Source organism: Perna viridis, chromosome 14 (genome assembly GCF_037379345.1).
Source record: "Perna viridis isolate PV_CMFRI_1.1 ecotype Kerala chromosome 14, ASM3737934v1, whole genome shotgun sequence".
Taxonomy (NCBI): Eukaryota; Metazoa; Mollusca; class Bivalvia; order Mytilida; family Mytilidae; genus Perna; species Perna viridis.
In genome coordinates this window covers 4,449,679-4,475,713 of record NC_142458.1, presented here as the reverse complement: position 1 = coordinate 4,475,713, position 26,035 = coordinate 4,449,679, and the positions used below count along the sequence as shown (strand labels likewise).

At 31.0% G+C, this 26,035-nt stretch overlaps 1 protein-coding gene and 1 long non-coding RNA gene across 4 annotated transcripts; one reads left to right on the top strand and one right to left on the bottom strand.

Annotated features, from left to right (window-relative positions):
* Positions 1 to 922: 922 nt before the first annotated feature.
* On the bottom strand, positions 923 to 25,899 carry LOC148597809 (solute carrier family 35 member F3-like). Of its 3 annotated transcripts, XM_088562106.1 has the most exons (10): positions 25,393 to 25,899; positions 20,934 to 21,018; positions 16,038 to 16,145; positions 8,676 to 8,967; positions 7,283 to 7,508; positions 6,404 to 6,529; positions 3,503 to 3,569; positions 2,974 to 3,096; positions 2,378 to 2,467; positions 923 to 1,716 (listed from the first exon to the last, which is right to left on the bottom strand). In XM_088562106.1, the coding sequence occupies exons 3-10, from the start codon at positions 16,072 to 16,074 to the stop codon at positions 1,508 to 1,510; spliced, it is 1,170 nt and encodes a 389-aa protein (XP_088418232.1). In that variant the 5' UTR covers positions 16,075 to 16,145; positions 20,934 to 21,018; positions 25,393 to 25,899; the 3' UTR covers positions 923 to 1,507. The 3 variants fall into 3 exon arrangements, with proteins under 3 accessions (XP_088418232.1, XP_088418233.1, XP_088418230.1); XM_088562107.1 differs by lacking the exon at positions 20,934 to 21,018; XM_088562104.1 differs by lacking the exons at positions 20,934 to 21,018; positions 25,393 to 25,899 and adding an exon at positions 16,575 to 16,682.
* Positions 3,434 to 5,218, top strand: LOC148597810 (uncharacterized). The gene is made up of 2 exons (XR_015918703.1): positions 3,434 to 3,950; positions 4,703 to 5,218. It is a non-coding gene; the product is annotated as an uncharacterized LOC148597810 (long non-coding RNA).
* Positions 25,900 to 26,035: the final 136 nt, after the last annotated feature.

The window sequence follows — 26,035 nt, the reverse complement described above, 5'->3', positions numbered from 1 at the left end:
CGTGATATACGTCTTTTGATTCGCTTTGGAGCTGGATCAGGACCTCACTTTGAAAATTTACCTGTCACATTATAAAATTGTCGACAGAAAAAAAATAAAATCCGTGAAAACAAATTTCTCTCTGAGCTTTTCTTATTTCTTCATCTTACAGAACAGTATGACCAACTTCCTGATATTTTTGTTTATCATGTATGTGAATGCTATACCGGGATTTACTGTCGGGTTTTGAATTGATAGGATATGAGTTATCCTAGAAAAAGTTCAAAGCATTGACTTATAATCAATATTAATCATTGTAACCATCTCATCAGTAAGCTGTGCTACAGTATTACAATAAATAAATGTATATTATTTTAGTTCCTTTTGGCATCAACATTTCAATCGGTGTATTATACAAAATCAATATAAAAATCTAAACCACACCAAACAGCTCAGGAGTACTTGTCTTTGAACGAGCCAATTAGCAACAAAATAAATGCAAAGTAATAGTGTCTGGAATAAACCCTGATCTGAATATAGTGCAAGCAAAAACAAAACAATAGAAACACTCAGACATTTCGTACAAGTTGGTGAATTGTTTTACACTTGACTGTGTTTTCCTGTAACTCATATCTAATCAAATTTTAAATACTCATTGTTAAGATGCGTTCGATTGCAATCCATTTATCTTGTAGATACTGCAGTTTCAAGCCAATACCCGTGTTTTGTTCATTAGAATAAAGGTTTTCCATGCTTTGATATGATCCAACGATTTAGCAAAATTAATTTCCACTATGCTGATTTAATTAGAGGGATTCAGGCATAATATTAAATCATTTCTGGACTATTATTGTTGTGTTGATTTATTCAACGTGTCTTATATTTCTAATAGAATGGATTCTTAAAGTAAATAGAAATTGATGGAGAAAAATAAGTGCACCACTACTCTATTCACATGTTGGTATTTAATTTAAAACCAATACAGAAATAAATTTTCATATCACAGTGCAACAGACTTGCAACGTTAACGCCATCTCAAAAACAATTAACTTTAGCGCATCTGAAAATAAAACTGAATTAATGATTTTTCTCCTTGAATTTTGATGTTAATATAACATACTGTTTTATTTTTTCTCGTTGCCTTACACCGTTCAAAAGTGTAACAGGTTCACCAGTACTCACTTAGAAGGAAAGGCACCACCTATGGACCAACCGTATGTACCGTATGAGCTCTGTGAAAATTAAAATAGTGCCCTTAAAAGTTATTTCCTAAGTCAGATTCTTTATCCACTTTTATGAATTATGTGGTAATATGTAGTCTTTAAAGGTAACAGTGAAATTACTCGCACTTTCGATTTATCGTCTGTTTTTTAACAAAATACATCTGACAATGCGTAGCAGAATTGGTATAATTATACTATTAGAGATTCGACTTTTACACGGTTTCGTATTTCAATGAATAATGTTAACTCAAAGGACACTGATAACTGCATTTCAGTGGTTTTGTATAAAAATAATATTGGCTTTGTTAGCCTTTATTAAAATGTAGTATTGAATGGGAGCGTTGTTCTCGGTGTTGTGCTTCTATTTCATTTTTGATGCAACATCGAAACGGTTTGTAAATCCCCGCCGGACATCTCTCTGGCCACAAAACCAAAAGTAAACCACTCAGAGTTAGCCCTAAAGCTGTTATCTGCATACCATCAAATGTTTGATTTTTGAACACATAATCTGAAACTAAAATAACTTGTTTTAGTTATATTAATATAGAAACGACCTGTGGAACAGAAGTATGCCTGTTGCTCAAAACATGTAGATGTTTCTTATTGGTGACTGTTTTTTAATGTAAGATAAATGTGTTTGTTATTAAAATAACGAGCAACAATCTAGTAGTGACCTATTTGTAATGACACCATCAAAGTTTATACAAAATTTTTTTTAAAGTATTACGCACAGTCGTTTATATTTAAATACTTTTCTTTGATTTTTTTTTAATTCGATATTTTTTTATAACAAAATTAAGGGTAATAAAAAAAACTACCCAACTAATAACCTCAAAAAGGAACTGTCAAAAAGGAAAGTGGGGGTAACGAATGGCAATATTAATGCAAAAACCGGAAATTTGGAAACAACCGGAAATGGTCCTGACTTGGAACAGCCCGATGAAAATGAGGCATTAGGAACCAGTTTGTTTAGCGCTCTAAACTTTCTGATTTCCTGGAATGATTCAGGTATATTACAAAGTAAAACCAGTACAGAGGACGTAATGATGATATTATGAAAAAAAATCTGTTGTTCGTTTTATGTGGAAACCAAATGACATTTAGTTAATTTTATAATACGAATGATTTTATATCACAAACTGTACATATATTTTCAAATATCTAAAACAACATACTTGCACAAATAAGAATGCCTGCAGCCATCCCCAGACCGAAGAACACTTTATATGTCAACCCATTAGTGTAGCTCATTAATATATGGTACGCTGTAAACGATAATTTTTATTTAAAATGTAAAATCACAAGGTTAAAATAAATGTAATGCCATAATAAAGTAACACAAGAGTTGGTAAGACAAATCCAAAAAAATGTAATGATTAGTTTACAGTTTAACTTTATGCCGCAACTGGTTGGCCAAATGTACCTGAGCGTATTCACAAACCCTGTGGTCAGATCTGTCTGACACTGAAACATATCAGACACTATTTATATATCTATATATCAACATCCAAAATACATAAAACACTGGAGCTTCTTGCTTTGTATTGCACATGGTAGAACCATTAGGTGACGAGTTTAGTTTCTATTTCGATAGTTTTGGGTTTGAATACTTCTTGTATACAATTAAATTTTGGATTTAGATCTGTCTTTATAATTGTTTCTAATGCTGCTTTTGAGAGGTTACTCCTTGCATTATGTGTACAGCAATTTGAAATTTGGAATATATATAATTGGTATTTTTAATAGTTTATAACATAACTAAAAGACTTACATAAAAACAAAACACTTGTACCGCATACTTTATCCCAAGGAATTACCATGTTCGAAATATCTTCTGTCTTTGTTAAAACCAAAGCTAAGACTATAGGCCACAGGAAAACAACTGTAAATAAACCTACAGCAAAACATATTTTCATTAAAATAAATGGTGTATCATTATTTTCTGCATATTTTTTTAATATTGTAAGAAACAAGAGAGTATTTCCTATAAGGAGTCCGCAGTGATAAGAGAAAGTATAGAATCTTCAGTATTTGAAAGAATGTTAACTGTTTGATGTTCTCTGACTCTTATTTAATTGGTAGTTAACTTCATTTCCAGGGTGTTATTTTTCCATTTGTTTTATAGTTTTCAAGGATGAAATATACATAATTTCGCAAAAATCATTGAATACAAATAATAATAGCAAATTTCATTGTCAGATATATTAAATATCGGCAAAACATATAGAAACATTAGCATATTCTTTAACCGAAAAAATATTTACGCCAATGTCATCAAAACATACACTTTTCAAACTTACCATTTATCGAAAAGAATAAAGAAATCTTCCCAAAACCTGGTTGTCCTGCAAACTTTTTAAATAAAACCTAGAACAGAAACAAATTATAGTTCTGTTTTGTTCATAATGATAATAATGCTAATATCAATTTTTCAAATATGATAATTTATAGACGTGACCTTATATCATCTGTTTCATTAGGTTTCTGAACAGGATTATGTTACTACAAGATTGAAGTAATCACTACAGAAGTTTTATGGTCGGCATCATGAACTAATGGATCGTTTCCGTTTATCCATCTGCACAAATCGATTTGTTCACGGTGTCATAGTTTTCCCTTTCTCTTTCATCTGCCCCGGACTTGACATTTTATGGGCAATTTGGCGGGTGTTTCTGGAAAAGCAAATGACGCTTACCCTACCAGTGCGACATGCGGGTTGATTCCTTCTCCAAATGAGAACTTTTTCAGGTGTGTATTCATCTTTTTCTCTGTAAGACAGTTACAGTCAGTAGCTCTGACTTATCCACGTTTATTTTCGTTTGCGCATTTTATGTTCATTTAGTTAATTTGTTATACTGATTTGGTCAATTCTAGATGTTCAATCGTACAATTAGAATATAGGTTGTAACCTTCAGGTGTCAACCCATTTAATCAAAGTGATCAAGTGTAACGTATTTATCAGCGAAACTCACTATCATTATATCTGACAACTTTGTATTCATTATGTGACTAACTGAAGTTTCATTTAAATATCGGCAAAATAAAAAAAAAATAATAAGAAGAAAATCCAGAGCGACAGCGTACGGATGAACTAGCGGTAAATATCCAAACAAACGTGGCCTATAGGTGCGCTCATGAAATAAAGACGATCTACATGCTCAATATAATGAACCGAAAAAAAATTACACATAAAACTGAAGAAAGGGAAAACAAGATTAACACAAAATTAATAAAAACTCCCACAAAAAGCCCGGATGTCTAGCAACAAAAGTGCAGTTCCGCGACACATGTCAAACAATTTTGGCATTAGGGCGTATTTTTTCATTTTAACTAAGTATCATGCTGCAAGCGTAATATATAACTTGGAAATAGTATACAAATATCCGAAATTGACAAAATTAGATTAAAGTAACGAAAAAATCACAATGGCACGACATTTCCAAATCACAGATAAAATGAGTTTACAAAAAAATGTAATAAAATATTAACATTTATTTTAGCCGGACCTGCGTATCGATATTCGTATACCACGAATATAGGGTATGTATAGGTGTTATAATCACGCACGGTTTTTAGCAAGATTAAAGATACAGTTTGAATTCATACATTCAGCTAAGCAAAAATATGTTAAATAAAGAAGACTACAAAATCTAAACACATATATTACACTTTATATCAAAAACAAACGTCATAATAAAGCAAAGTAGCTATCTATATAGTTCGATTAGTATCGCAGATTTCAAAGTGTTTACTGACCATTTTGATCAAACATCTTGCTGACAAAGCGACCCTTGTAATAAATAAAAGCAATTATGATGAAATGACCAAAATCATGCACCAAATCATCAACTATGAAGAACAAAGGACTTAATCGGGAACAAATTATATAAACTTTGCATAGGCCGTAAATGTAACGCAGACAAAACCAACAGTCAATGTTTAGTGGATGTCCAGCGGAATACGAATACATGTAGGTTAAATAATAAACAAAAAAAAAAAAAAAAAAAAAAAAAAAATAGGTGATCAAAAATTTTTTTTCACTAGGTTCCATGTAGTGATTTCGAAAGTTGCAGATACAAACAGGAAACAGACGGGCAAAATAATCACTATATACCTCCTACTTTCAAGCAAGAAAGTAATAACAATGGCCATAAAAACAGCGTTCAAATTAATAAAAATATGTACGTCGATCATACATTACTGAACGCTTAGCAACTATTTTTCAGAACTTAATTATGGTCCATCTTATCCACGACTAAATCATAATGAAAAAAAAATGTTTGAAAAAAACACACACACAAAATTACAAATTTTCCAAACGTATAATATTAATGATTTTGCAACGTTAGATTGTCTGATTTTATCTTGTCAGTGATGATACATTACATATTTAATAAACTCAAATCTTGATGCTTTGATTGACTTTTTTATTTGAAAAAATCCATCACAGGAACAAAAGAATCACGATAATTTAAGTCAAACAAATATTATGATATATTTTGTTTAAAGTACAACCTGTGATACTTTTTTCTATCGCATCATCAATGCCTTAGCAACACAATATTTGAATGGAGCGTTAGACGGTTAGAATATATTATTAATTTTAAAGTAGCACATTATCATTTTTTTTATCTTTTCACGTGTTACAATGTTATTGTGATATGACATATACCAAATAAAACAATTATTTCTGGTTATTCATAATTTAAGGGTTTTGATATTACTGCAATTGAAAATTAATATAATATGTTCGTTTTAATTATTAAAGTCTTTTTAAGTCTTCAAGCCACGACTACTTTACAAATGAAAGAGAAATCAAGAGAAAAAGGATGCCTAGGATAATCAAAAGAACTCCATCCTAGGATAGAAGTTAAACAGGGAAAACAGACACACACAACAAAGAATATCCAAGGATAAGAAGAAGACAAGAAAAAAACATACACACACATCAAAGTGCTCTATCCAAGGATAACATATATATAGGGAAAACATACACACACAACAAATAACATGAAATAATTTAAAAAAAACATGGACATAGAAAGTAGATGAACATCCCGACTACACCAAAACTGGGGGCATGTACCAGGTGCAGTCCGATGTAGACAAAAGAGGAAAGATAAACTATGACATGGCGCAGATAAATGTACAACAGCAATCTAAAAATTCATGATGAAATCTACCTAACATCATATACATACTTTAAACACTGCCATAATAGCTGACGACCCCACTGCTAACATAACTCCCCAAGTATACTGAGAACCAAATGTATCTGTATACAGAAACATCACAACACCAATGATAGAACATATCAATGCTATAATCTGTGAAGAGAAGAACAAATATGTACATTGGCAGTGCAGGTATAATGGCGGAAAATATATATTATTTGTATGCGCCTTAGATACAGTCTGATCGTTTTTTGTTTGTGCACTGCAACTATTTATTTTTAAAGATTATTAACCGTGTTATTTTGAGGTACCTAAAAACTGGCTTTAAACAAATAGCTATCGGTTTTCTGCTATAGGTGTTACCCAAATGAAAACAGGAGTAGACATAATGCTACCATGCAAATACTGCAATGCTTTATTGGACACACTGTATTGTAACATAGAAAGCGTAGTTGCAGGATAAATACTGACAATTTACTACATTTAAGCAATTTGTATTTCGTAGACACTTTGTACAGAAAAAATCTAAGTACATTTGTAGATTGCTGATTTACTTTCATGTTTTCACTCTTTTTGTTCAGCATGTTGCTGTTTCTATTTTCCGTAATTTTTTCCTGTCGGTTTTTGTATGTCGCTGTTTCTGTTTTCCGTTATTTTTTCCTATCTGTTTCTGTTCTTAGTTTGTCCACTTGTTTTCTCGATGTTGCCGTTTTTATCTTCCTTTGATTTTCATATTTTTAGTTTAGTTACCAATGAAATAACATTATTCTTTAAAAAATTTAGTGCGTTCATCATTTTGGCATTTACAGCAGTTATCCTCAAAGTACAAATACCCTCAATAAAGCTATTTATGTTTTTTTTTATATGTTTTCCGACACGGAGAAATGTTTTTTCCAACATACTTACTCTTGCTGCCACAAACAGTTCAAACAAAACTATCCAAGAAAGCATGTAGTAATAACAATAGTGCGTTGAGTATATAGCATAAACATCTGCCGCGTTAATCAGGTCGGGATCTAATGCCCGGATAAACGTGTAAACAGCTCCGTTCCATAAAATACATAGTACTGCAGATTTACCCAGAAAATGGATCAGTGGGAATTCGTGATGACCAAATATTTGGAAATGTTCTCTGAAATAATGTAAAAAGATCTATTTTGGTCTAGGGATGACAATAAGTTTTACATATCATTACAATGCAGACAATTATCATAATGAACAGTTTAATAAATATTTGTTTTCCATACTTGGAATAAACGAATGTTGCAAATGTTTGTAAGTAGTGCTACACTTTTAGAATCAATAGATTTTCTAACAAGAATTCAACAGCGTAACAAGAGCGACCCGAAAGATGTGCACAGATTGTCAAACGCCAGAAACATTAGATATATATCCAGTTTTGTATGATTCAAAATTAAAAAACGATAACACGCCATGGTTGCTTTTAGTCAATTCAATTACAATTATTAAAAAAAAATTGCTTACTTCATTCCATATTCAATTCAAGTACATTTGAAGCGATAGAAAAAATCTAATGGACAAAACCTATACATGCGTCATTAGTTTATTACATGAAATATATATATTTACAACAGCTAATGCATTTGCCATTAATATGTAAGTGTTTACTTTGTTTACATTAAAAATTGTATAGTTCCATATAAAAGAACCACCAAAATACATTTAATTAACGTATAAAAAGCAGGATTTGTTTTGGTTTTTATCACATGGTAACTTTTGATAGTGACTAATGAGTTTACTAATGAAGATTTGAATCGAAGCGATAACAACAAAGAAAGGCACTTTAAGATATCCACACCTAAATTATATACAACAATAGATCGATGATCACAATGATCATTAGTATAATTATGATATTGTCACTTCAGAAATAGTTAGAAATAATAAAAGAAACCATTTTGCCCAGTTTTGTTTTGTGTTAACGACCATAAGCAGACACGAGTGTATCAAACATGAGATTTCAGCGCTGATATTCCAGCATGACAAATTATACAATAGAAAATATATTGCAATTCTTACACCTATTTGATTGATAGTCAACTATGAGAATTTTTGTGGATTATATCATTAATAATAAGGTACAGCCATTATGTTTACAGGGAAAAAAATAAGGGGATTCTTTCCTGGTGAAACTGGCATGTTGACCTACTTTTGGCCATATATTGTAGCCAAAAACCATGGTAACGAGTGTATTTGATTTGTTTCACTGTTTGTGTGACCAGAAACAGTTTATCAGACAAAGAAAAATACCGAAGGAGCACTACAGGACATTACATACCGTATTGCATGCTTTGGTGAGTAAGCTCCCTTTGAATAAAGATATAATGCCAGTGTGTAAATCGGGTACATGAGAACAAACCAAGCTGTTATAAAATACGTCACAAAATATGATGCATTGAAATTCCCTTCAAATGTGCTTTGGGCCAAGTATGTTGTAGAAACTGACGTGACAGCGATCAAAACAGTTAAGAGTATTCCAAATCGAATTCGGTTTGAGCTTTCATGTATCTCACAGAGGCATTCTGAAATGAACACAGTCGTTGCAGCGCTTGTTTGACTGGACTCACCATCTGGAAATAAAAAAAATAAAAACGAATCAAATGCGATTACACGTAGTTCCTTTTACTTCGCGAGTAAATACTCAATGAATATGAAAAGAGATTCTTGTAAGTTGACTACAATCAAGCTGTTCTTCGGTTTGTAAGATATTAACAAATATGAACTTAACATACAATAATCTGTATGTACAATTCCAATTAAGTCATGACGCAAATAACTAAATTTTAATTAAAACACAAGATTTGAAACTTTGTAATATATCATTGAAAGACTTCTGCAACTTAAAAAAAACATTTAAAGCATTTTGGTTACGTGAATTTAAAACCTCATTAAATATTGGGATAAAAAATGATCGAACTATAGATTTGTGACGATATTCATCTCTAAACTGATAAAAAAATAATGTATAACTATTTTGTTTTTTCTCATTTCAGTTAATAACATTTCTTCAAATTGTGGCAACTATCTCCATGGAGGAGATTGTTATTGAACAAGTGTCATGAACCTGCATATTTCCTCAAGTTAATTAAAATTAAAATCCAGTTTGCTTTAACTTATTGTCGGGCTTGATATTTTGTTCTCAATCTTTAGAATTTATTTGAGAAGTATGACGGTGTAATGAATTATGAACAAATTATCAATTTAAAAAGTACCAGTTATTTTTAATGGGTTATGAAAAGTATTGAAGTAATAATGTGGGTTCAATTTTAAAAGCATCGATTTATCTTTCGCCTACCATTAAACGTGTTTCATGAAATTGCATATGACACACATTCATCCTCTCAATAAAATTGTTTGAAATGCATAATTAATCTAAACATATAATACCTAATGTAATTTTATAATTATTGAACAAATTGTTTTTTTTTAATAATATGAACAGAACAAGGTACACATGTACATGAAATAGGTAATAAAATATATTTAAGCTAAAAAATGTTTCTGTTTTAACTTTAACTGTGTTTTTACGTTAAGGCCTGTTTTCTTTATCACCCTGACATCATTACAGCCACATTCCATGTTATTAAATTTCGTATTTCATAGTTTCTATTTAAACAGTGTATTCTTGACACACCCATATTTTGTGACATTGCACAAAGTTTTTAATTTTAAGTGATGTTTTTAAGTTGTAATTTGCATGGCTGGTGTTGGCTATCTATAACTACTATAAAATTGTTTTCTCTGGCAAAGACAACAGTACGATGTACCATATACGTTTTTTAAATGTTTTTTTTATGTTTGGTATTGCAAGGAAATGACAAACGGGAGAATAGAAGGAAACATGAAAACAAAATTTTAATTAATTGGCTAGAATCATTTTATGGAACTGTAAATCTGAACTGTTCTATACATATTATATTCAACTTTATTCTTCGATTGTACTCGAATTTATAACTGATGTTATTTTATTGTAATATGCGAAGTTATATTAATTTGTTTTACTATCAAAATTTAGATGTTTAGCGCATAGTTAATTGCATATCGGTCACTTAAATAACGGACATGTGTACGTAATATAGAAAAAAAGTGCAGTAAACTTTTGCACTTTTGCACATGAAAGTCTAACAATTGCAGGCTAACAGAGGCTACAACATGTTTGTTGTAGGACACTAGTCGTTTTGTGGTTTGTGTGAACTGGACAATGAATAACTAGCTAAGGACAAATAACTTAAGACATGTAACAAATTGAGAAAAATGAAAAAAGTGTGATTTACAAGAACTGGTTTCAATGTAGTTATTAAGATTTCTGCTATATACAAACTCAATTTATGCTTTTCGACTTTTTTTCAAAAACATCGTCTAAATATAAAAAGCAGTCAAAATTTAAATAAAAGACTTTTTTTTAGTAATATGATAAAAACCCAGGGAAACTGTAATAAGATCATTAAATGCAACATTTGATAAGAAAACCAACAGATAACAGAAAACTATCACTACAGTTGTTGTTTTTAATGAATATCAATACATAGCATTTTTCTTATCACACCAGTAACCAGCTCTCACTCAGTTATCCTCTAAAGCCTTAAGGTTCCTGGGCAGATATAAAGAACTGATATGTGATATTTATCAATTTTGGACTTTTTAGGTCCATACGTCATATATAGACCCGTTAAGACTATATTGACCGAGACGAAGCCGGATTTTAATGTTATGAAACGGATCCATATATAATGTATTGACTGAGAAAAAGAAATATATTACATATGTAAAAAGTGCATTTTGCGAATTTAAAAATTCGGACTCGGCATTTCTGTTTCACTCTAAAAACCAAATTTTATCAAAGACAAAGCATTTTCAAATTCTGGCAGAAAAATCGGTCACCATGACTTCCGAATCGTCTCGAAACCTTAAAATTTGAATTCAATATATCAAACTCTTCTAAAAACCAAATTTCATTCAAATCAGAGATTGGTGAATTTTGGGAATCGTTCGTCATGGCAACTGGCAGCAATTCGTTTCCGTTTTTTTTGGTAACGCAATCTTATTCAGCATGTCAAATTCCACCAATGTACTTAACAAGTTCCTGTCCACCTAGATTTCCGAGATATCGAAATGGTTTGTACCCGTTTTTATTTTAAGAAACATTGCATCAATAAATACGAAAATAGAAACATAGCGTCAAAATACGTTTAAATCGAAACATGGCTTTAGGCACACTGAATACCTTTTTGAATCACGCGGCCTTGATAGCCAATGCAAACAAAAGAATGCTACACCTAATGTGGGATCAGAAATTATATAAAAATCAATATTTATTTTTAACGTTATCGAAAGATAGCTTATTTAGATGCCAAGCATTGGATTGTTTTCCATGTCTGGTCTTTGTCTCTGAATTGCGTTCTTTTGATTTCCGCTAGAATCTTGGTTCCCTTGATTACTCTTGCAATAATGTGTTCGTCTTTTTACAGATGCTATTGAAATATGCATATTATATGAAGCCTTTGTATCATCCATATCATTTATCTGATTTCAGATTTTAACATTTGTCCCCTCTGGGTTTTGGGGAGTTTTAATAAGAAAATAAATGATATAGCAAAAATTTCCTTTTTGTTCTGCTTCACTATAATGAACAATAATGTCTATATTACGTAACTAGGAAGTCATATGAATAAATTAATTAAATTTTGATTGAGATATTTTTTAAAGGAACATATGCAAGTTAATTAGCTAATGGTTCATATAATAACATTACAGATGGTGTAGCGCTTAGAGTTTTCATTTCTAGCATATATATATATCCAATAGTTACAACGGGTATATTGAGATATCTTAAAATCCCGGTTCAAAATTACTCTCGTCTCAAGAACCAAAAGGAGAATTAGGGGAACCAGGGTTCAAATAGCATATAAAAGAATATAATCAAAGGATACCGTCTACAGACTCAACAAGACTAAAACGTACAAAGAAGCATAAATAAAGGATTTAGCCGGACTCCACTAAAAACTGGGAATATGGTCCATGTGAATCGCTGTAGACGGAAGAGGAAAGCAAAACGATGGCACAAAAGAACTTCTTTAGTAATTTTGTAGCAATATAATTATGTTTCTGAAGACTAATTTTAAGAAGTCTAGCATGGCACAAATAGTCCGTATTGTTTGGCAGATTGTGGTATAACATATGCTTTGCAGGTGCTAAAGGGGTGTTGTCAAAGAAAAGTTTAGGAAACAAAATGTGACGTCATCGGGTTTGTCATTTAGTTTGGTTATGAGATTCTACCTAAATGTTATGTCCATTTTAAAAAAAATATTTGCTGATTTAATAGTTTTAACGTCGTTGGAAATTTTTTAGACCCTTCTATGCTTACGTTCTTTTCCCTGAACTAATTGGATCCGATGGAGCAGTGTAACGAATAAAGGTTGTCACATTCTGAAACGTATGTATATGTATATAAATCAAGTCAAATATCGGCAAATGATGTCGAACAAAAGTAAACAACGCTATTATTTTTTTTTGGTATCACATTATCTATTTAGATCTCAATTTCGTATAGTTTTAAACCTGAAAAACACCGATATTTGTACTTTTTAGATATATTAACGAATGTTTTTGTCGCCAAAAAATATAAACTGATGCATTTTTGTGTTTTTGGCTACTTTGTATACCTCGTTGAGAAAAAAATCATTTTTTAAAGTTTTTTGATTCTAAGAACTTCTTCTTTCTACTGAATGAAGTAAACTGACATATGTATATACCATCATGTAACCCAATGTCTCAGCTTTACAATGGCACCCAGAAAAATGCGGTATCACTTATGATTTGCGGCAAAATGAAAAAAATGTACCCTTACTCTGCCGAAAACTCGCATAAATTGACATATTTTCCATGTCAAAAACCCTAGAATATTTATGCTTCTGTAATAAAAATGACTTATTTGGTATTTTCTGTTTAGTATTATCACAATCCATACTTCTGGGGTTCTTTTGGTGAATTTTGGGCGATTTTTGTTGTCAGAATTTAACATAAAAAGCGAAAAATGAGATTTTCGGTCTCATACTGAAAGGCTTATACTGAAAAATAATCCGAAGATATTCTTTGGCGACAAATTAATTCGGTTATGGGAGGTATGAAGGTACCTAAAAATCACCATGAAGTTGATGAGGGGGGGGGGTGTGCACGGTGGACCCTCCCAGCCCATGGACTATTCCTTATGGGTGTTTTAATTATAAATGAAGAGCACTTTACGTATGATATTTCCGATAAATATCGACAAAAGTACCAACGCTTCAATAATTGGACAATTCAGACACAAAATCTAAGTATTTGACTCAAACGCAATAAAGAATAAACAACGATAATCTACGTTTTCATTGTAGCGAACAGAATACATTTCTATTAATTACAACTGATTATTAGGAGAACAAGACGTATCACAAAGATCACGTGACATTTGATAGTGAGGTGTTCCGAAAAGGTAAGAAGGTATAATACGATAGTCTAGATACAATAATGCAGCTCCCCGAAACAGTTGGTCAATATTTTTAATTCAACAAAGTATCCTGATGTGATTAAAGTAAATAATAGGGAAATGGCGGGTAATTATCCGAAACGGACAAATTACACGGAACAATAAAAACCCACATTTGTATGAACGCTAGAACATCATTTTACCTGGAACTTGATATAGCAGCAAATAATCATGCGAAAAACTAACAACGTGTCAAGAATTTACTTTAAGATTTCAAAGGAAATGAAATGAAATGTATCTCTGTGTGATTTCGTCACCATCGCATGAGGGTAGAGTGATTTACAATCGTTATTGAGAAAATGCCCTAGTGAGTCATATGACATTCATAGCTCTCTTTACAGTTGAGCACTATACATATGGTAATTCTATTCTTTGTGCTGTTATTTTAGAACAAAGGGACGAGACAGATGATTGTTTTCTCCTTGAACTGTCAGTACAGAGATACCTATCTTTATTTTTAAAGTCGATTTTACGGCATTTATGCATTTACAAAGTAGCAAGTCAAAATAATAATGCTTACAGATAACATAATTGATACAACGACCATTAAACAAAAGTCTAGCCACATAATACAATAGAGAATTATAATATGATTATTCTGCTAGATTCTCTTTTATTATTGATGAAGTAGATAAGTCAGTTATACTGGTTGTTATATAAAGTTGAAAAGTTGAACTTCATGGAATGCGAAATTACTTCACAGGATTTGTTGAACATAATTTTGTTAAGCCTCGATTTAATTTGTAAAGAGTCTATTTTCTCCAGCAAGAAACATCCTAAAATATACGTCTGAAATTGTTATTTGTTTACTTTCATTGATATACCTGTCGGTCAATACAACGTTATGTCGATCAATAGGAAATCATATGAACCGCCTCGTTTTCAAAGTGACGTCATAATTTAAGAAGTTGTTTAATTGGTTTTTTTACTTTTCTTCCCCACGAATGAAATATATAAATATCTAATGTAAAATATGTTTAAAAAGTATAATACATGAAATAGTTCAATGATGCTGAAGGTCACATGGCAAGATATGGATCTGTGATCGCCCCTAAAAGTTTAATGAACCTTAGTTTCGGTTCGGTCCATATATCGCCATGTCACCCATGGCAACACAAAGAATTTGCTACAAAGAACAGATCAAATTTCTATAAAATAACAGAACAACCATGGCCACTGTGCTATTGTAAACCATGGACCTCGAACCATGGACCTCGAATTAACAATTGCAATGAACGTATGATTCAAGTTAAGAGGAGCGATATACGTTTTTTAGTGCTTTTTATTCTGTAAATATTCTTCGAGACTTCCATTACATTTGACAATGTAAAGAGAAAAGATTAAAGGTGCTCGATAGTTGTACTACAAAGATCATGTCCGTTGAGCACAATAAAATAGAAAAAAATCGAGGCAATTAAGAAAACAATGAGAAAATCCACATGAATTTAACTACGGTATAACCAAATCAAGATCAAGCTTAAAACCGAACAATTAGATAAAATTATAAAATACAATTTTCCTGTATAATTGTACTGTGCATACAAAAATACCAATCATACATATTGTAAATTTTGATATGCCGCTTGGGGTTAAACAAATTTGACTATTTGATCGGTGAATACCCTCGGGGACTATAGGTTGGCCAGCAGCGTCATCAATTTTTATTAAACACAAAAAACACCAATCATTGTTTAACAATAACTAGGTACTGCAATGAGTTGAACATTAATATCATAGATAATTTAACAGATGTTTTATACCAGTTTTTATGATTATCTTTATTTTCATTTATGAATACGCGTAAAACATTCTGCCAGTATAACTTGACTGTATACTATCGTTATAAATAAATGAAGGTGTATCTATATATTTATATAATAAGGATATATAATTGTATATTAACCTCCATTTATGCATCGTGAGGGTACTATATAATTGTTAACTTACCCCTACAGTCGCGTTGTAAGGGCACTATATAATTGTTAACTTACCCCTACAGTCGCATTGTAAGGGCTCTATATAATTATGAACTCACCCCAATACTCGCATTGTTAGGGCATTGTACAACTGTAATCGTATTGTTACGATACTATATACAATTAATTGTATACTTACCATTATCTTCGCTTGTCCGTTGCATGTCCGGTTGCATTATGGCAATGCAAATTCCATGATAATGCGATGGGTTGTATCTGATATTAATCCACTTTCATTTGATATATCCTGCAACACAGAAATACTCTCAATTTCATTTTAAACCTTCAGCATTTAAATTACAAATCAAGCTGATGTAATCACTAACCATTCCAAATAAAAGTAATGCCTTCCTACAGAAAATATCTCCAAAATAACTGAATAAACCATTTACAGGAGAAATGTTGTTACAATGTCGGTATTATATAATCATGGATTCCAATCGTCGGTTTCTCTGATTTCGTTTACATCAAATGGTAACACATTTCACTAATCATATAAAAAGCTGATAATATGTGTCAATAAATCGTACAAAGAAATTCGTCATTAAACATGCAGTGTATCCATATTCAACAACACTGACTGGACAAAGCTTAAACTCTTCCATACAAATGAAATGCTTTAATATGGTTTGACTCATTAAAAACAGACAAGTTTTTAAAAAAAAGAAACGCACACCTTTAGTACATATACGCAAAATAACCAGTGTGAACAAGATTTTGTTTAATATCTGACTATAGTTATCCAATAACAACTCTATCATAAAGTAATGAACAAACAGAGACTACGTTGATTTGTAGTATGTAAAACGTTTTATTGATTCCACCAGTAAACAAAAATGAACTGCAGATACGTAAAGCTTTCACAGACAAAATTGTATTTTCAATACATTTATATTTTCCTAGCACATATATAAGTATAAAAAGAAAACTTGATATTGAGCATTGGGTATTTGGTTTCAATGTTTTTATTAACGTATTGGTGATCAAATTATCGATATAGCAAGATAAAATTTGATTGACGTAAAAACCATTCTTGGCAAGTGAATGTATACAAATAACATCAGAAATTGACATATTATTATATTTTTCAATGATCATTAAGTTACAAGAGTAAATGTGCTGTACATTATAATTAAACAATGCAATCAATTGTAGCATGAACCATTTGAACTCTTTAATATGATAAAAATCAATGTTCCAGCGCAGAAACTTAAGAATTTTACATCATTACTGCATTATTCATTTTTCAATTTCTATTCCTTTAATTCGGATAAAACACATTGCAGTCAACGACAGCTAAAAACTTTCAACTTTCATACGACTTTAATTGGTTCATATAGTCAAGGAAATATTTGGGTTTTTTTATTTTATGTGGCAATTTACTCATATACTGTACATATCCATCGTTGGTGACCCGAGTCTATATTTATATGATCTTACGTCGCTTGTGATTTTGACCAGGTAACCAGGTGACTTAATTGAAGTACCTTTTATATACCTTCGAAATAATCATAAATTCAGTCGTTTAGTTTTTTGGTCCATTGAATTTTAAAATTCACCAATTTGTTTCCATACTAATAGTTTATATTATTTGTCTTACTCGTACCATATATTTATCATACATGTTTAACTTAAAATATTTTAGAACAATTGATATAGACGTTTGTTTAATCACAAGGCGCTACACTTACACAGAATATCAAAATTTGTAATGTACCGGTATATGATTGGTACATTTATACTTTTTTGCTTCATCTTGTTTTTTGTCTTAATCTGCACTATTTAAAATATAAGTTCTTCATGGGTAAGTAATTTGTAACTAGTCTGCGACTAAACAAACTGCGTAAGAACTACTTTCAATGGTGATATAGCCTAGCTGGCCGAGTGGTCTAGGGCACTGGACTTTGTGCAGACGGTGTTGACATAGATGTCACAGCGATAGAGTTCGAGTCCCGCGGAGTGAACGACCAAAAATGTGCTTCGCATATTTGACAGTTCTAACATCATGGGAATTGTCAGATCATTCTATTCATCTGTGTATTGATAATCGTCTTTTTGTATTGCCTTACTTTGATATTCGGAGATCGATACATTCGTTCTACGTGCACATATTTGTTGTCAAAGATATTCGTTTAATCTATAATACGTAATGAAAGCATTAATGGTATTGTCCTTCGAAATCTCTATTTATTTTCATAGTTGTTATACAGATGCACAAAGCAAATTACTTTTTTCATTTTTATCAAAACCCACATAAAAGAGAAAAAACTTATGTTTTTAAATAGTGCAGATTAGGATATGATGAAACGCAACAAATTACCCAGTATATTACCTAAATACAAACTGTTAAGTAGTCTCAAATATCACCAAAAAGGTCTTCAACAAGTGTCAATACACCTATTAGTAAGCTTTGAAGAGACCCGAAAACAAAAGTAAAAAGATCCACCAATTGACAAGGACATCGATTCTAGTATCATTTTTCCAGAATTATGTGGATAATAAGGGTAACAGCAAAATTACCTAACACTATTCCGATCTACAATCAAGTCAATCCTAAATAATATTTGATAAAATAGATGATACACCTCCGGAGAAGCTGATACCGCAATGGTCCTGCCTAGGTACATGTATTTCAAACGAAATTGTGGGTTCAATCTAGGTTTTACAGAGGGCTAAACCTTTTTTCCAGTTATGGCGTAAATAAACCAGAGGTGATTAAATATCATTTGCATGCTTTACTGTCATAATCGGTGGGTTAGTGTTCAAATCAGCACCAAACAAAAATACAAAAAGCAATCATTACTCATTGTTTTAGAAGAAACCGTGTATTTTTCAACATTGTACTGATATCTGAAAAAGAATTTCGTAAGAGACCATTTAAGACACATTTCCTTATACCCCTAATTCTGTCTGTTATAGAGATTTTTATGGCGTTCAAGAAAATTGAAGTAATTAGTACTTGCTCTAGAGTAACGAATCAATTTTGAAATATAAACACAATTTGCAGGAGGTAAAGATATATTGCTGCATAGGTAAGAAACATTTATAACTTTAAGACTAAAGTCGTCTGTTTATCATAAATCATTGTACTGAGATGACCACAATATATCATCAATATATCTGTGAAACAAAAGGATTTAGCTTCTTTTATATTTTTATTCTTTACGAGATTCTGAAGAAATTCAGTCTCGAATGAATACAAAAATAAATCTGCTAGGAAAGAAGCACCCATTGGAATCCCAACTTGTGGCTGAAAAATAGCGCCTCCAAATGTGACGAATATGTTATCAATGAGGAATCAAGCATGCTGCAAACTGCTTTTCTATTTAGCACACGGTACCCTTCTGAGATTTTTTAGAAAAAAAATTGTAATTTTTGTGATCTAGAACAACATTAATTCTCGAATTGGCAAAAGATTTACGAAAGAGTAATAAAAGGAACCAAGATTCTAGCGGATATCAAAAGAATATAATCCAGGGACAAAGACCAGGCATGGAAAACAGAAATACACAACAAAGAACATGAAGTAACTAGAAGGATAAGCGTCCTCTGCTTTTCTAAAAACACCCGTCGAGTTGCTCACTAAAGCCTTTTAAACGAGACTTCAATTTATCATGTGGCAATGTAGTGTCAAGAGTTGAGAAGTCAAAAGGTTGAAGAGAACCAATTTTGTGAAAAAAAATTGGATTTCAGATTTTCAAGTAATTTTTTTGAATTTTTAAGTATCCACATATGAATAATGCTACTACGAGAGAAGGTGGTATTGCAAGTACCTTGCTGATACAGTTACTGAAAATGAAACAGGTTGTATTTATCATAAAATGACATACGAATTTTAGAAATTCAGTCCCAATTACATTTGTGCAGGTCAGGATGGCAAGAGCTTTGTTTGCTCTGTATAGCAACCAAATATCATAGAAAAATATGGATAGATATGAACGATAGTGAACTGTTGTAATGACTTATATCGGCGCCGCTTTGTTGAATGTAAAAAAACGCACCTGATGACATTTCTCAAAATAATAAGTTAAATAAATATTTTTATATTGAATTTAAAATATTTTTAGGTCAACATAATACTTGCAGGCAGTAATGCGACTAAAACCTTTGAAATTTAGTAAACACATATCTCACTTTCTTCAATCAAACGCACTAAAATTTATATTATATCATTAAGATTAATAGTTGAAAGAAACAAAAACTTACGTCAAAATGGGTTTAAAATAAATAAAAATAAAAACAAACAAACAAACAAAGCAAAGGAAGACAGAAGCCAAAACAAACAAACAAACAAACCCAAAAAACCAAAAAAAAAAAACAACAAAAGACAAAACAAAACGAACACAAAAACGAGCAAATTTAACTAAAAATGGAATTAAACCAAATCTGTAAATATTTTAAATTAAACTGAATTGTCTCAATAAACAATATTATCATGATTAAACATTCAAGTGTGTGAAAGGGTTTATTTAGGGGTACTATTACTATAAAGAAATAAAGAAAAGTGGGGCTGGGGTGTTTTTGTTTAGTTTTTTTGGGGGGCGGGGAGGGAGTTAAAATAGTTCACAATGCTAATTGTCAGTGATTTGGATGGATAGTTTTTGATTTTACATGTTCCATGATATTTGAAGATATTGATTAGTATTTACGATGTTTTTTTAAGATATAAATTACTAACAAGAATGTTACATCATGGGATGTTTCACAAACGTTTTTTTTTAATCCAGGATATTTTTATGGTTAAATATTATCCCGGAAAATATTTACTTGCATGTACATGTATATTTCAAAAAGAAGTAAATAGTTTCCAGAATATTATTTTTTCTTCTTCTCGAGAATAGTTTTCAATTATAATACTACACTAAACATATTGTTAAAAGCATATATCAATGTTTGTTTTATGTATCGCTTAAATTCCAAATTAAATGATTCGTTTACGCTTGAAAGGGATTTAAAAACAAGATATTAACAATAATACAGAATAAAAAAATCAATTAATAGTACTAAAAAGTACTGCAATGTTAAATTTTCTTACACGTTTTTCTTTCTTGTGCTGAATACTAATCCACCTAGTATCATTATCACTTTTTTCTCTTTATGACTGTTCGTTTTCTAAAGTACTGAAAAACAGATAAATACATAAAATACTACTGATTTTTTTTAAAAGCCGGAAAAAGTATTTTTAAATGCCTAATTGAAAGATAATGCGGTTCTTTTTTTTTTGGAAACGGGGGAAACAGACTAATGCAACAACTTCGATTTTGTTTGTGTGAATTTTCACGTAAAATAATACATTGTTATTATAGTGACCGAATAACATTTCAATCCCTGGAGCAGTTTAATGTTTATCTTTTTTACCACATTTATATGAGTTTCCAATAGATAGTATTCTATAAACATGTTCTTCCATTGAATTCTAACCTTTTCTAATAATTGAAATGTAGAAAGTAGAAACTATGAAATGACGTTTGCCTATCGGTGATTTCAGCTAGTTAACACATACAATGTATGTATGCTTATTTCAGCCATTATCACCCATTTTAGAGGACGTTATAACCACAATCATTGGCTCATTTACAGAGGAAACGCTATTTTAAAGAAATTGTTATTTCCAAAAATCGCGACAAATAATAACAACAAACACAGAACAGGAGAGAAAAACTAACAAAATTGTATTCATAATCAACTTTTTATAATAACGTAAATATGGACAGTTTATGTTAATGGCTAAATTTGAGTTTGTCACTTGTTCGGGAGTATTCATATTCAATGTGTGTTTATTTGCTCTTACATGCAATTTTTATTATTTTTTAAACGCTACAAAAATGTATGTACTGTAAAGCTTCATTTATATTTAATCGGGCATTTTTTATAACGGGGAAAAAAGACAGAAAACTCCTTACGTTTTAAACTGTGGTTAATTGGGTTTTGGAAACAAACATATCAGTACTTTTTTATTGCTTGATTGATTTATTCATAGTTATGGTTTTCACTATTCATTTTTCTTTTACTTCCAAAACTTCAAACTGTGCTTTATGCAGCAACAACATTTTTCCGTATAATTTTTTATCAAAAGATTTATGTAAATGTCAAAAGAAAATTCAAATATTTAATGAAAATGATCTACACATATTATGTACAATTGCATACTTGGTTTATTGTTTGTCTTTTTTTTTCAGGTCTTACGGTTTAAATTCATATTGTGCAAAACAATTAATGTTGAAAACTTAATATGAACGATTGTATTGATTATGTTGGTATAATGGAAAGTTGCATCTGAATATTGAATGAAAAAATAATTAATATAATATTTTTTTGGATCCGATCAATTTTATTGAGTAAGCTGAGTAGAAAAAAGACAATGATACATTAAAGAACTTATACGAAAAAATTGAAATGTAAACACTTAAGCTCGTTAATGACATATATCTTTAAATATCTGAAAAATATACAGAACCGTGTACAATGGGACAATTTAAATACGTCAAAGTCCAAATGCATAACCAAAACGTAAAATCAGGAAAAAAAAACGATCTACATGCACAAAGTAGCGAACCGAATAAAATCAATTAATAAAACTGAAGATAAAAAAAAAGACGTAACACACACACACACACACAACTATATAACTAGCAATATGATCTCCCACAAAAACATAGAGTGATACCAGGTGCCCTGGAAGAGTAATCATATCTTGTTCAGCTGGTGGTAGCGGAGTGTTATCCGGTAACAATAATGGAGCTCTTTAACAGGGTTCACAAAGGGTTACATCAAACCCAATTCACGTTTGGACATTATCATTCAATTCAACAAAGTATCATGATGTTGATAAAGTAAAAAAATCCAGAAATAGTGGAAAATTATCCAAAATTAGATTAAATAAAATTCACCATAACACATGGGACAATATCATATATAAATGTAAAAAAGCTGCAACATCGTTTGAACTTGAAAAAAACATAGCAATACATCAAGCGAAAAAATTATATCGTTTCAAGAATTCAATGGGCGATTTCAAAGAAAATAAAATATAGCTTTGTGTAATTTCCACGTTATCACAGGATGGCATTGTGATAAGTGTATGTAACTGGAATTCAAAAATACCGTAGTGACACTTATGTAAAAAGGAGCAACACCACTGCGGCTAGTAAGTGTCAAGATCGGTAGGTTTTCAATCAGGGATGACGTGGAATCTAATTGATTGTACCTTGTCTCATCTGTGACTTCATATCGTTCGATCAAATTGTGATGACGATAGTAAAACTTCTGTAGGGATTATTTTAATAGGCTGATCGTACCCATGATTAAGAAGTTTATTTGAGAATATCATAGCTCTAGAGTTCGTGTAGTTAATCAGGCTCGTTAGTAACGAATCAAATGTGAAATTGTTCATATCTTCTGTACTGTTTTGATTTCTGATTATACCGATTTTGACAGGTGACAATTTTTTTTCTGCCCATTTGTATTGAAATATACCGAAAGTAACGAACCGTAATGGAAGCGGGATGTTTAGCGCGCTATAAAACCTGGTTTAACCCATCTTCCATTTTAAAAATGTCTGTACCAAGTCAGAAGCACTGCGGTGATTTCCAACTTTCCGATTTTACCCTGACATTGTCATTTGTCATACGAAGTTTCCTTTTGACTATTCCCTGGATTTAATAATTAGATAACTATGTTTTTACCATTAATTTATATCCCAGAGGCTGAATATGTTGGTGTTATACCACTAAAAATGGTAAGTTTACAATTGGGACGTCGAAATTCTCACGTTCGTAATTACAGATCGATTTCAAACGTCCTGTATTATCTATATACAAGTTAAGGTCTCTGTATGATGCAGTTGTCCTTTTAATTTTAAGTTCATTTTGGGTATATTAGATGTAGGTCATCTTTGAAACTAAGAATATTCAGGGATAATACATCATCTATTTTACGGAAACGGAAATTCAAGAAGTGGCCTACTCGCCTTTTTTTTCTGTAATAAAAATCTGGCGTCGTCCAAGTGCAGAAACAGATCGACCAAGAGTGGCTAACAATTCGTTCTCATAGATATTTCGATGGTCTTTTGAAACACATGTCTACCAAAGTCGACAAAAATATTGTAAGGCAGAAATTCCAACATTTCAACAATATTAGTCATATGAGTACTTTATTTATTATAAAAAGTATGTTTTTTTTTCACTAAGTCTTTTCTCTACTTAATATTAGATATGCATGTCTTCTAGTTCCCTGCTTTGCATAAAAACATAACTGAATAAGATAACATAAAACTGTCTTAAGCTAATCATGTTGGTGTACAGGGTAGAAAAATTAAAAAAACTGTACACTGATACATAAGATAAGGCTACTTAAAGAAAACAGTTCTGTAGGTTTTTTAATTCTTGAAAATTCACATGTGATTCAAAGCCCTTGTATAATAGGCTTTAGCACACAAATAATTAGTTGTCAAAAGCCTGTTTTTGGACTTTAATGCATCTATATAGCTGAGACAGACCTTTCCCTTCATTTTTATTTCAGTAGCCATTCTTTGAAATATCATATCAAAAAATATATCATTACGTCATCAATAATACATTAATGCCATTACGATAATGATAATCATGGTGTTATTGTAAAGTTTTGGGGTTTTTTTACGTGAAAAGTTGAATGTAGCTCCTAAATTATTCTCAACGGGTGGAGGCTGCTATTTTAGTTTCTTTTGCCGATATATGGTTTGTTATGTTTTTTTTAAAAATGTTTTTAATACTGATATTGTTTTTTTATTGTTGTTTCCTTTTATGATATGATCTACATTTGTCAGTTTTCAAGTTGATGCATAAAATTCTATATAAAATTGTCTCAAATGACTGCAATTACCAGCCATCTGTTAACAATCATCTAATTATAAATCGACTTTTTATCAAAGATTTTCCAGTGTTAGATCATCAAGATGTGCCAGTTTTAATTGTCTGATACATTAATCGATACAAACAATGTGATAAATATAGCATGAAAGCTGCTAATTAAACAAATTGTTTCTTAAGAAGAAATGGCTTTCAAGTCTTTCAATGAATGTTGACTGTACCGAGTAACACTGTTTTTTTTTTTTTTGGTTTTTTTATTTTTTTATTTATTTTATTTATTTTTTGGGGGGTGGGGGGTGGGGGTAATACTATCTAACCTGAAGCACAATACTTTCCAAAAACCAATCATATAAACCTTGAAAAATTCAGAATGATGTACATGTGTTTCACAGAAAAACTTTTCACCAAAAGCAATAAAACAAAACATCCAGAAGGTACAAAATTTTGATGAACAAAAAATAGTCAAAATCTAAGTGGCTGCATGAGAATTTTTGTTGATTGATTGATTTTTTTTCTTTTCTTTTCTAATTTTTTTTTCTTGATTTGTTGTTTTGTTTTATGATTTTTTTATTGTATACATACGAGTTTTCATGCAATCATAACATTTCAAATATAAACTATATAAAAACTATTGCAGGGACTACTTACCTTAAAAACTTTCGTTTGATTATTAACCAAATAACGTATATCTCTCTGCCATTCAAGCTCCAATAGTGATAGTCATTTGTGCATCACATGTGTTCATGTTTCGTTCAATTCACGTGAAAGTTACAAAAGATGTTAATCTATTACTAAGGATATAATTGAGCGCAGGTAAACATTCTGTTAAATGGCTGCTCTTAATTCATGTTGAATCCAACACATCTTTCATTCCTTTTGAAAAATAAGGTGTTGCTCATAAATAAAAGTTTTCCGTCAATTTTTTGAGTTCAGAGAATTGTAAAAAGCTCCTTACCAGAAAACTTATACAACAAAACAATGTTGTTACATTTTTCAATCGAAAAATTGTTACAGATATAAGATACAAATAAATTGTTCCATCATAAAGAGCCAGACTACGTATTTTCACTGCTTCCAATGAAAAAATAATTGGTTTTTTAACCTGGAAATGTATTTTCCTGTCGAGACCACCACTTGGGAGAAAATTACATTGCTTCATATAACTCCTTAATGTCATTTAAATGCAAATGTTGAGCTATGCTTGTTTGATGTTTTCTTTATTTAGGTATGTTTTAGAAATATTGTAAAGCAAATCGATCGCCTGATTTTACAGGTAATATCAGATAATACT